Source organism: Podarcis bocagei, assembly GCF_964188305.1.
Source record: "Podarcis bocagei genome assembly, chromosome: 16".
Taxonomy (NCBI): domain Eukaryota; kingdom Metazoa; phylum Chordata; class Lepidosauria; order Squamata; family Lacertidae; genus Podarcis; species Podarcis bocagei.
Window position 1 is genome coordinate 17,686,342 of NC_138142.1, and position 11,558 is coordinate 17,697,899.

The following is an 11,558-nucleotide window of genomic DNA, read 5'->3' on the forward strand; positions in this document are numbered from 1 at the left end:
TGAGAGCCATGAGGACTAGAAACTTACTTCGTTTTCAGGGGAAGGGTGCAGCTTTGTGGCAGACCATCTCTTTTACATGCAGGAGCTCTTGGGGCTGAATCTCCAGATAGGGCTGATGGACCTGACTTGGTGTAAGGCAAATTCCTATTTAAATCTGCTATTTGTTTAGAACAATGAGGACTAGGATCTTACTTCATTTTTAGGGGAGGGGCGCAGCTCAGTGGTAGAGCTTTGTGTGCCGAAGTTACCGTAAGTTCAGTCCCTGGCATCTCCAGGTAAGCTTGGGAAGGTCCCTTCCCTGAAACCATATGTTGTTTGGTTATGCAAAAAAATAAGAACACCGTAAAAATTGATGCATATATTCAGGGAAATGTGTGTGTGAGTTAGAACTGCACACAAAAATGTGTTTATTAGGAGAGATTTGCACTTAAAACACTGTTGAATATTCAAGAGAGAGAGATTGAGAAACGCACCGGGAAGCAGCCCCCCCCCAAATTTGCAGCACCGGAACTTGTAGCTTTTCCGTTCATCCCACAAATAATTCTCAGAGGATTTTCTCCAGAAAGTAGCTGTTGCCAATGATCTGGTCCACGACTCCTGGCAGCCAATCTCTGAGGAGCAGCACAGGTTTCGTGAGCCAGTAAGGAAAGAAAACTTCCCTCACCCTCATGACGCCGCCCCTCACGATTGCCTGGGCGCAGAGCTCTTTCGAACTTGCTTCCAGGGACATCTTGCCTTCTACCGACCTCACAGCTGTGTCTGCGGAAAAGAACACAGAAGGCAAGTCAGTGTGGAAAGGGCACCAGGCACCCCAGGACCTTGGAAGCTGCTGCTGGTCTGTCTACCTTGCTGCTGCTGATTCTAGTCCTTATGGTCCCCCCCCCCAAAAAAAGGGAGGACTACAACCTTGATTTAGTTTTAGGGGAAAGGTTATGATTTGGTGGCAGAGAATCTCCCTTGCATGGAGAAGGTCTGAACTCCCCAGCAGCATCTTCAGGTAGGGCTGGGAATGTTCCCTGCCTGTATATCACGATGTTTAGCTGGTGTTATAAGAAAAAACCGCTCCTTTCTTTTATGGGGTATCCAAGAGCCCGTATAGAGTCCTTAAGTGGGTTCCCTATCGGTAGGAGAAAATAACAGAGGCCAACCAGATAATATTGAGAAGCAAAGCGGCTAGTAAGCCTGATCTTTATTCAAGGAACTGTTGCAACAGGGTCCCCACTCACCACACGCAGGAGGGAGGAGAACCCTGAACAATGGTGCGCAAACCCTCATACAGTCAGACATCGGATTGAATGTGCTTCGGGATGAGCGCGTTCGAGTTGCACTCCGCGGCAACCCGGAAGTAACAGAGCGCGTTACTTCCAGGTTTCGCCGCTTGTGCATGCGCAGATGCTCAAAATGATGTCACGTGCATGAGCAGAAGCGGCAAAAAGCGATGCGTGCGTGCGCAGATGTGCCGTCGCTGGTTACGTTTGCTTTGGATCCCGTTCACATCTAGAGGTACCACTGTATAGACTTTTGAAATTGGCCACCCTGTTGCTCAAGACCATCCCCCTAAAACAGCATCCATCCATCACAGAAGGAGGCGGTCTCCAGCAGAAATCCTGCCTGCCAGGATACCTGAGAATGGTCACTGATTGCATTACCTGGGCAGTCTGGCCATTCTTTTGTGATGGTTAATACTTTAGTTCCTGAATCCAGGTCACAGACTAACCCTATTCATACACAAATACACCCTTAAGACCAGTGGCGTAGCGTGGGGGGTGCAGGGGGGGGCAGCCGCACCGGGTGCAACATCTGGCGGGGGGCGCGCGCTCACACTCGAGTGCTAAAATCCATGGGTTACGGGGCGCAAATTACTTGCCTTGCCCCGGGTGCTGACAACCCATGCTACGCCACTGCTTAAGACAGGATTTGCAAGCAAAAAGGCAATGGGAAGGCTTTCCCCATTTTCCTTCCTTACTGCACAGGAATATTTGGTCATTGGGAGTGTCAAAATGGCTTCTGGATTGCTCTCCTGTACTATTTCAGACACGTGGTTTATATACGTGTGTATGTGTTTGCCTTGAACATTTATGAACATTTATTTTACATTTGAGACCTTAGAATTCTTACAACACTGGTGATATATCACGATGTTGAACACTGGATTATCACCCAGCCCTACTAAGTGGCTGCCCTACCTGGGGCTGCTTACCTGTGTCAATGTACCCCAACACGGCAACCGTGATGGGCATGTTGATTTCCCGAAGGCGCAGCTCTGTGCGCAAGGAGCTGTAGAATCCTTCCAGCGCAGCTTTGCTGGCGGCATATGGAACGGTGAAAGGGGCTGGAAGGCGGCCTGAGAGAAAACAGGAACATATCCTACTTGGAAGGTTGCAGAATCTATTTCTCCAGAAACCAAAGGGGTTAAGGGGATGGAGCGACTGCCCCTCTGAGGGAACGTTGCAGCCTTTGGGACTTTTTAGTTTAGAGGAGAGGCGAGTAAGGGGGCGACATGATATTGGTTTGTACAACTGACATGGAGAAAGCGGTGACAGAAAGGATTTTCTCCCCCTCACGTTTTTTTCAGCAGAAGAATGGGGTGTGAGTGCTTTCCAATAAATTAACTAACAGAGGATTGGGAAATTAGATGCAGGAGCCCCAGAAGGACCTAAGAAGAGCCCTGCTAATCAGGCCAATGGCCCATCTAGTAGTAGTAATAAATAATAATAATAATAATAATAATAATAATAATAATAATAATAATAATAATAATAATAATAATAATAATAATAATAATACATTTATACGCCGTGCATCTGGCTGGGTTTCCCCAGCCACTCTGGGCAGCTCCCAACAGAATTTTTAAAACACGATAAATACATCAAACATTAAAAGCTTCCCTAAACAGGGCTGCCTTCAGATGTCGTCTAAAAGTCAGATAGTTGTTTATTTCCTTGACATCTGATGGGAGGGTGTTCCACAGGGCGGGCGCCACTACCGAGAAGGCCCTCTGCCTGGTTCCCTGTAACCTCACCTCTCACAGTGAGGGAACCACCAGAAGGCCCTCAGAGCTGGAGCTCAGTGTCCGGTCTGAATGATGGGGGTGGAGACGCTCCTTCAGGTATACTGGGCCGAGGCCATTTAGAGCTTTAAAGGTCAGCACCAGCACTTTGAATTGTGCTCGGAAAGTTTGGACCTCCCAAGATCACTTAGGCTGGGGGGGGGGGTCTCCAGTCTCCTGCCCATACCGCTTATGGACGATACCACGATGATGTTGCCACGGGACTCTTGCAACATGCTCAGGGCCGACACGGTGACCTGGACGTAGCTGAAGAAGTTGACCGTCATGGAGCTGATCACAGATTCCATGTCTCCTTGGTACGGGCCAAAACCGATTTTTCCACCAACATGATTCAGAACCAGCAGATCAAGCCCTCCTGCAGGGGAAAAGAGCACAGAGACCCTGAGTGGAAGAGGGAGAGCAACAGCCGTGCTTGGAGATGGACCGAGCTCAGCCTCTTCTCATGTCAACATATAGGCTACCCCTGAAAACCAGCCTGTGCCGAGCTCAGTCCTTTCATGATTTAGCTGCGGTTCCTTTGTTGTGGGGGTTGGACTAGATGACCCTTGGGGTCCCTCCCAACCTTACGATTCTCTGATAACAGCCTTCGAAAGCCTGGTGCCCTTCCAATGTTTTGGATACCAACTCCTGCCCGCTCCTAGCAGCATACAGCCATGCCGGCTGGTAGGAACGCAGGAGAAATTTGGTTAGGCTTGCATTAAGACAGCGGTTGCCAAACTTTTTTCTTCCTACCCAATAAAGAGCATTATTCAGAACCATGATCTGCATGAACCAGTAAGGAAGATAGTAATGCAATGACATTCAAAATGGAAACTACGAATTGCCCATATTCAAAACCCACTTCAAACTATTTAGGTTAACCAAGTCAACAAAACTGATGAACGTAATCCGGTGACACCAGTTTTCACAGAATCACAGAATCACAGAGCTGGAAGATACACCCAATCAATGAGAAATTGGAAACAAGTCAAAATCTATTAATCTCAAATGACTGGGGCTGATGGGAGTTGCTGTCCAAATTATCTGGAAGGCCAATCAGATTGTGAAATGCTGGTCAACCCCCTTCCTTCCTTCCTTCCTTCCTTCCTTCCTTCCTTCCTTCCTTCCTTCCTTCTCTCCCTCCCTCCCTCTATCCCTGGCCAGGTTTACCGTATTTTTCGCACTATAGGACGCACTTTTTCCCCTCCAAAAATGAAGGGGAAATGTGTGTGCGTCCTATGGTGCGAATGCAGGCTTTCGCTGAAGCCTGGAGAGCGAGAGGGGTCGGTGCGCACCGACCCCTCTCGCTCTCCAGGCTTCAGGAGAGCCCCACCGCCAGCCCCACAAGCTCGGGGGACAGCGGGAGAGGCGCAGTGCGCCCTTCCCGCTGTCCCCCGACTTGGTTAGAAGGCTGGCGGGGGGGGGGAGCCTGCTCCTCCCCGTCGCCAGCCCCGCAAACTCGGGAGACAGCGGCAGGGGCGCAGCGCGCCTTTGCCGCTGTCCCCCGACTTGGCTAGAAGGCTGGCGGGGGGAGAAGCCTGCTCCTCCCCGTCGCCAGCCCCGCAAACTCGGGAGACAGTGGCAGGGGCGCAGCGCGCCTTTGCCGCTGTCCCCCGACTTGTCTAGAAGGCTGGCGGGGGGAGAAGCCTGCTCCTCCCCGTCGCCAGCCCCGCAAACTCGGGGGACAGCGGCAGGGGCGCAGCGCGCCTTTGCCGCTGTCCCCCGACTTGGTTAGAAGGCTGGCGGGGGGAGAAGCCTGCTCCTCCCCGTCGCCGGCCCCGCAAACTCGGGAGACAGCGGCAGGGGCGCAGCGCGCCTTTGCCGCTGTCCCCCGACTTGTCTAGAAGGCTGGCGGGGGGAGAAGCCTGCTCCTCCCCGTCGCCAGCCCCGCAAACTCGGGGGACAGCGGCAGGGGCGCAGCGCGCCTTTGCCGCTGTCCCCCGACTTGGCTAGAAGGCTGGCGGGGGGAGAAGCCTGCTCCTCCCCGTCGCCAGCCCCGCAAACTCGGGAGACAGCGGCAGGGGCGCAGCGCGCCTTTGCCGCTGTCCCCCGACTTGGTTAGAAGGCTGGGGGGGGAGCCTGGTTTTGCGGGAGGCGGGGGAATCCCCCGCCTCCCAGGAAAGCCAGGAGAAGCCGTGCAGCCCTTTTAAAAGGCGCGTGGCTTCTGCCGGTTTTGCGGGAGGCGGGGGAATCCCCCCGCCTCCCAGGAAAGCCAGGAGAAGCCGTGCAGCCCTTTTAAAAGGTGCGTGGCTTCTGCCGGTTTTGCGGGAGGCGGGGGAATCCCCCCGCCTCCCAGGAAAGCCAGGAGAAGCCGTGCAGCCCTTTTAAAAGGCGCGCGGCTTCTGCCGGTTTTGCGGGAGGTGGGGGAATCCCCCGCCTCCCAGGAAAGCCAGGAGAAGCCGTGATCTCTTTAAAGGGTTTGCACGGCTTCTGCGGGCTTTGGGGAGAGGTGAGGGAATCCCCCCACCTCCCAGTAAAGCCAGGAAAGCCCTGTGCAGCCCCTCCGCCAAGGAGAGGCTGCACGGGGCTAAAGGGGAAGCCAAAACAGCGAGCGGGATCCATCCCGCTCGCTGCCTTGGCTTGATCCATAGCTGCACGCAACCCCTCCGGCAGGGAGAGGTTGTGTGCAGCCTGTACGCTGCTCTTTGGGGCTGCGGGGGGGGGGAAAGATTTTTTTTCTTGAATTCCCCCCCTAAAAACTGGGTGCGCCCTATGGTCCGGTGCGCCCTATGGTGCGAAAAATACGGTAATTCAAATCCTTCAAACCTCCTATGGGGAAGGTTCTCAGGAATGGTGGAAGGAGAAAGAATTTGCCCATGTGAAGACCATCAGGTGGAAACTCTTACACAAATGGTTCTTAAATGTAAACTATATGTTGATCTCCACCAGCAGTTCCTAGATCAACTCTGCATCCCCAAATGGAAACCAGAGTTAGAGGTCATACATTTTCTATTATTGGGGAATAATCAGGAGCTCACCAGGTTAGTGGCTAAATATCTTTATCTGGTTTTTTGTCGTCGAAACACATTGCAGACGTCTGATTTCCCTGGAGACCTAGAGATGTAATACTAGACTGCTTTGCCTCTTTCATTTGACAAACGTTTTGTGTCACTGGGAAGGTGGTAATGCTGTATTGATTTGCTATGGATGTTTGTCTGTGATGCCAATAAAAGGTTTGATGATGGTGATGATGATGATATACCATCCTTCATCAAAAGATCTCTGGGCTGATCTTTGCCAAGATGCAGGCAAACAAGGCCAATAGCTGAGGTGTCCCAGGGCAGAAGCCGGCAAATGCCTTTGTTCCCCTCAAGACGAAAGGGGTAAGAAGCCCTTTGCCTGTGCCTCAGGTAGCTTGTGTGGCAGCATTTTGGGAACTGGAAGAACAGTTGCCACCCCTCCAAGACTGGCTAGGGACTGGCCTTCCATCTTTACCCAAGACGTTCTTGGTTTCTTCCACAACATTCCGGGCAGAAGCCAAGTCACTCATATCTGAAACGACGTACGAAGCAGAGGCGGCTCCCAGTTTCAGACAATTCTGGACTACCTGGAGGAAACAAATAAATGGAAAACGAGCCCCAAAATGGAAAACGAGTGAGGTCCCAACTAAAGAAGATTGGCTTCTTAAACTAATGGAATATGTGCAGCTTGCAGACTTAACTTATAGAATAAGAGAACCAGAAGAGTATAAGTTTAAAGAAGACTGGGTAAGGTTTATTGAATACATGGGTGAAAATTGTGTACACTTGAAAAGGTTGGCAGCTTTAAGATAAATTCAACAGTGTAAATAAATTTTGATGGATGTAAAAATGGAATATTAGATGGCTTAGTTTATGTGAAATATGCAGGAATCTATGGCATGCAAACTGAACCATGGAAAGAGAAGAAGGGAAGACATTGATATTTTAAGGTTGTTTAAATGAATATTCTAAATTGTAAAATTAAAAAAAAAACTTAATAAAAATTATGCAAAAAGAGAAAACAAATAAAAATAAAGAGGGAACTTGAAAATGGCTTCTAAGTGGTTTTCAAGAATAAAATCCATTGTAAAATACTACAACGCACAATAAAACAATCCTATTTGAGCAGTAAAAAACAGCCACAAAATTTATTATACAGCGAGCCAGTTTAAAAGCACCATTATTTTAAAAAATCAAAATCAAAACAGTTGGATCAGGAAGTTCAAGTTCGAGGGAATGTTCATCGGAAACAAGTGTGTCTTTAAAAACCAGTAGAATAGCAGTAGTGATGGTGAGTCATAAAATCATAGAATTATAGAGTTGGAAGAGACCCCAAGTGTCATCTAGTCCAACGCGTGAGAGCAAGGAGGGCGTTCCATAATGTCGGTGCCATCAGGAAAAAAGCCTCCATGTTCCCACAAGCCAATGGTCACCATCAGGGCATTGCTAAACTAAACTGGTTTCCATTATGGAACAACGGATTCTTGTGGGAGGGGAGCTTGGTCAAAAGGAGGGCCAGATGAGGAAGGAAGAGACTACATTGGGGTCAAGGGATTAACAGTTTACCTTCTGGAGGCGTGTCGCGTTCCGCGCTGTCAGCATCAAATGGGCCCCCATCCGGGCGAACTCATAGGCCATTTGTTCCCCTATCCCTGTGCTTGACCCCGTCACCAGGACCCGTTTCCCTTGCACCATTTCTGGAGAGAGAGAAGGAGATGGTCAACATCAGCCGCCCACGATCCAGAATGTTTTGCACTGAAGTTCGTAAGAACAGAAACGTAAGGATAGAAGGAGAGTCTGGCCAAAGGGGCCCCCATGCAGTCACAGAATCATAGAGTTGGAAAAGACCCTTAGGGTCATCTAGTCCAGGCATCCCCAAACTCAGCCCTCCAGATGTTTTGGGACTACAACTCCCATCATCCCTAGCTAACAGGACCAGTGGTCAGGGATGACGGGAATTGTAGTCCCAAAACATCTGGAGGTCCGAGATTGGGGGTGCCTGATCTAGCCCAACCCCCTACAATGCTGGGATACGCAGCTGTCCTCATACGGGGATCGAACCTGCAGCCTTGGTGTTATCAGCGCCGCGCTCTAGCCAACTGAGCTATCCAAACTATCCTGTTCTCTCAGTGGATGACTAAATGCCCCAACGGGAAGCCCGCAAGCAGGATCTGAGTGCAGCAGCATTCTCCCGTCCGGTGGTTTCCAGCAATGGGGATTTAGAAGTATTACTGGCTCCTCCCTAGTAATTGATTTCATTTCACAAGATTGATATACGGCTGGATTGCAACAGAACGTCGACACCATTACGAAACAACAAAGTTGATGAAAGCAATTCTTTAAAATGTTCAAAAATTAAATCAGAATAAATGATCATTACCCCAGAGTCTCAGAGGTGGTGACAGCCCAAGGGAGGGTCTTTTCTGTGGTGGCCTCTAAGCTGCAGAACTCCCACTTCACAGAGATGCACTTTCGTTATACAGCTTTCAGCAAATGCTAAAGACGCACCTCTTTCCCCTGGCACCTGTGTCTTTAGGATCCACCCTTCCCTCCAGTGATTGTAATTAAACTGTTTTTAAAGTTGTATTTTGTTGTAACCCGCTCTGGAACCTTAGGGTGAAGGGATAGTTAAATAATAATAATAATAATAATAATAATAATAATAATAATAATAATAATAATAATAATAATAATAAACACTAATGTAAAACATGGGCCAGGTTCTACGTATCTGGATAGGGTAGTCTAAACAAAAAAAGTTTTTAGCAAGTGCCAACAACAGACCCTCCAAGCTTCCCTATTTTCCAGGGACAATCCCATATTTACAGAAGCTCTCCCGGTTTCTGATCTGATCCCTGAATGTCCTGCTTTTCCTTAGGACTTCCCTATTTTCTTTGGAGAAATGTTGGAGGGTAGTGATCCGCCCCCTGAGCCATCTGAAGGTACCCCTGTATAGGGAAATTTTTCAATGTTTTATTATATTTTCATATATGTTGGAAGCTAGGTGGGCGAGGTATAAATAGTAACTTCTTTATTGTTGTTGTTATCATCATGATGATGCTTATGGAACAGGAAGTCCCTATTTTCATCGGATAAATGTTGGAGGGTATGCAACAAGAGCAGAGCAAAGGCAGTGGCGTAGCGTGGGTTGTCAGCACCCGGGGCAAGGCAAGTAATTTGCGCCCCCTAACCCGGGGCAAGATAAGTAATTTGCGCCCCCTAACCCCTAACCTGCCACCGCTGCCAGCTTCTTCTTGCTGCTGCCTGGTCTGGTCTGGTGTGGTTCTCTCCTGCGCTCAGCGCTGCACTGGGTGGCCGCTGCACTGTCCCTCCCCCAGATAGTCCCTCTCTCTCTCCGCACCGCACGCCTGGCACCCACCCCCTCCACAGTGGGCGGCGACCCAGCGGCTCGGATCGGATTCGCACAGCCAGCACTGCAGTGAGATAGAGTGAGTGAGCCAGGTAGGGGCAGAGAGCTGCGAGTGCGAGCGCACCCCCCTCAGATGTTGCGCACGGTGTGGCTGGCCCCCCCTGCACCCCCCATGCTACACCACTGAGCAAAGGTGCTTGTCTGGTGTCGCTAGTTATGTGCAAACATCCCTGAGAACGGCAGAGGCATTTATGTGCAAGAGACGATCAAGGCCACGTTTCAGAAGAGGCAACCCTTCTCCCTTGGCTTACCTTCGGAGAAGCTTTCCCAGGTATAGGCATAGTAAACGAGGACAGCGATGAGGACAGGAGCGACGATCTTGAGCACCGCCATGGTTGTCTCGGCAGCCAATCATTAACCACGACTAGCTGGACTTGTTTGGCGAGGTTCAGAAATCCACCCTTTGCCCTATGGCCACCCGAAGCCTTTCCCTGCTTCAAATTGTGCAATTTCTCCTAGCCTTGGGCACACAGCTCCACCTCTCGGCTCCAGCGCCTTTTGCAACCGGCTGCAAAGTCTGAACTTGTGAAAGAAACATCCTTCACCTCCTCAAGCGATCAGCGCCTTAAAAAATCTGTGTGGTTGGAATCCTTCATATCATGGCATGCGTCACACTCCCCTCTCTGCAGGCTCAGGTGTGGGTTCACAGTGGCACAAAGTGTGTGTGGTGGCCTGGGATTCAGACTCGGATGCTGAACCAGAGGGATCCCAGCCTGCACAGGATTCCCCGGGCTGGGGCTTGAGCCGGGCTGGGGCTTGAGCCTGAAAGGTCCTCACCTGTGTTGGATCCTCAGGCGCAGGCACCAGCTGAGTCTGCTCTGGCTCCTGAGGTGATGGAGGATCCATTGCCTGCAGGTGCTCCACTCTCAGCCCTGTCAGAGGAAGCTGAGGTTGCCTCTGGGTCTGATAGCCCTTCAGCCTCTCCTGAGCTACAGAGGCTCAGGGCAGAGAGGCAGAGGGAACTAAGTTCCCACAGGAGGAGTGCTCGCCTCCAGACCAGCACAGTGTGAAGCAGGGGAAGGCTTTTGGATGTGGGTGGGTGTTACTGTCAGCAGCAAACCTCACAAATGCTGTGGAGGCGAGTCTGTTGGTGCTAATGAGCTATTGGCCCACTACTCTCAACTCATTGGGGACTTTTTATTATTGTGTTAAGTTGTGGGTGAACATATCAGACGACAGTTTCCTGCTTGGCAGGGGGTTGGACTCGATGGCCCTTGTGGTCTCTTCCAACTCTATGTTTCTATGATTCTATGATTCTATGACACAGCGATTCTTCAAACAGCTCTTGTTTATTCACAGGCCAGAACAGAAGTGAAGTGAAGGGTTCAGCCAGCCTGCTTATATAGAGCTCCACTACAACACAACTGTAACAACTTTCTGTAACTATCCAATCACCGAATGTCACTTTCAATCCCTTATTTGAATATGTGGACCTGAGTGAAAACTATCTACAGTATCCCCCTGCTGGCCCAGGCTGAGAACTTCACTACATAACAGATTGCATTTGTACCCCACCTTCTCCTGTGAGGAGCTCAAAGGTGGCCTACATGGTTGTCCTCCTCCTCACTTAATCCCCACAGCAAGCTGGAAAGTGTGTAGGGGAAGGCGACCAAGATGATCAAGGGTCTGGAAACCATGCCATATGAAGAGCGGTCGAAGCAGCTGGGTATACTTAGCCTAGAAAAAGGGAGACGGAGAGGAGATAGGATAGCCACCTTCAAATATCTGAAGGGCTGTCCCATGGAAGATGCAGCAAGATTGTTTTCTCCTGCTCCCGAGAGTAGGACTCAAACCAAAGGGTGCAAGTTACAAGAAAGGAGATTCCGACTAAACATCAGGAATAACTTTCTGATGATAACTGTTTGACATTGGAACGGATTCCTTTGTGATGTGGTGGACTCTCCATCCTTGGAGGTTTTTAAGCAGAGGTTGGATGGCCACCTGTCATGGGTGCTTTGGCTGAGATCACTGCATTGCAGGGGGTTGGTCTAGATCTAGATGGCCCAGTGAACTTCTGGGACAGAGCAACGGGAACTCACCCCATCGTGGGGATTCAAACCTCCGACCTTCTGATTGGCAAGCCCAAGAGGCTCAGTGGTTTAGACCACAGCGCCATCCA

The 11,558-nt window shown here is 50.2% G+C and overlaps 1 protein-coding gene across 1 annotated transcript; it reads right to left on the reverse strand.

Moving 5' to 3' along the window:
• Positions 1-379: 379 nt before the first annotated feature.
• Positions 380-9,884, reverse strand: LOC308575950 (hydroxysteroid 11-beta-dehydrogenase 1-like protein A). The gene is made up of 6 exons (XM_081175123.1): positions 9,691-9,884; positions 7,576-7,706; positions 6,485-6,596; positions 3,237-3,425; positions 2,201-2,344; positions 380-759 (listed from the first exon to the last, which is right to left on the reverse strand). Exons 1-6 carry the CDS (start codon positions 9,770-9,772, stop codon positions 545-547), a joined length of 873 nt encoding a protein of 290 aa, XP_081031249.1. The 5' UTR covers positions 9,773-9,884; the 3' UTR covers positions 380-544.
• Positions 9,885-11,558: the final 1,674 nt, after the last annotated feature.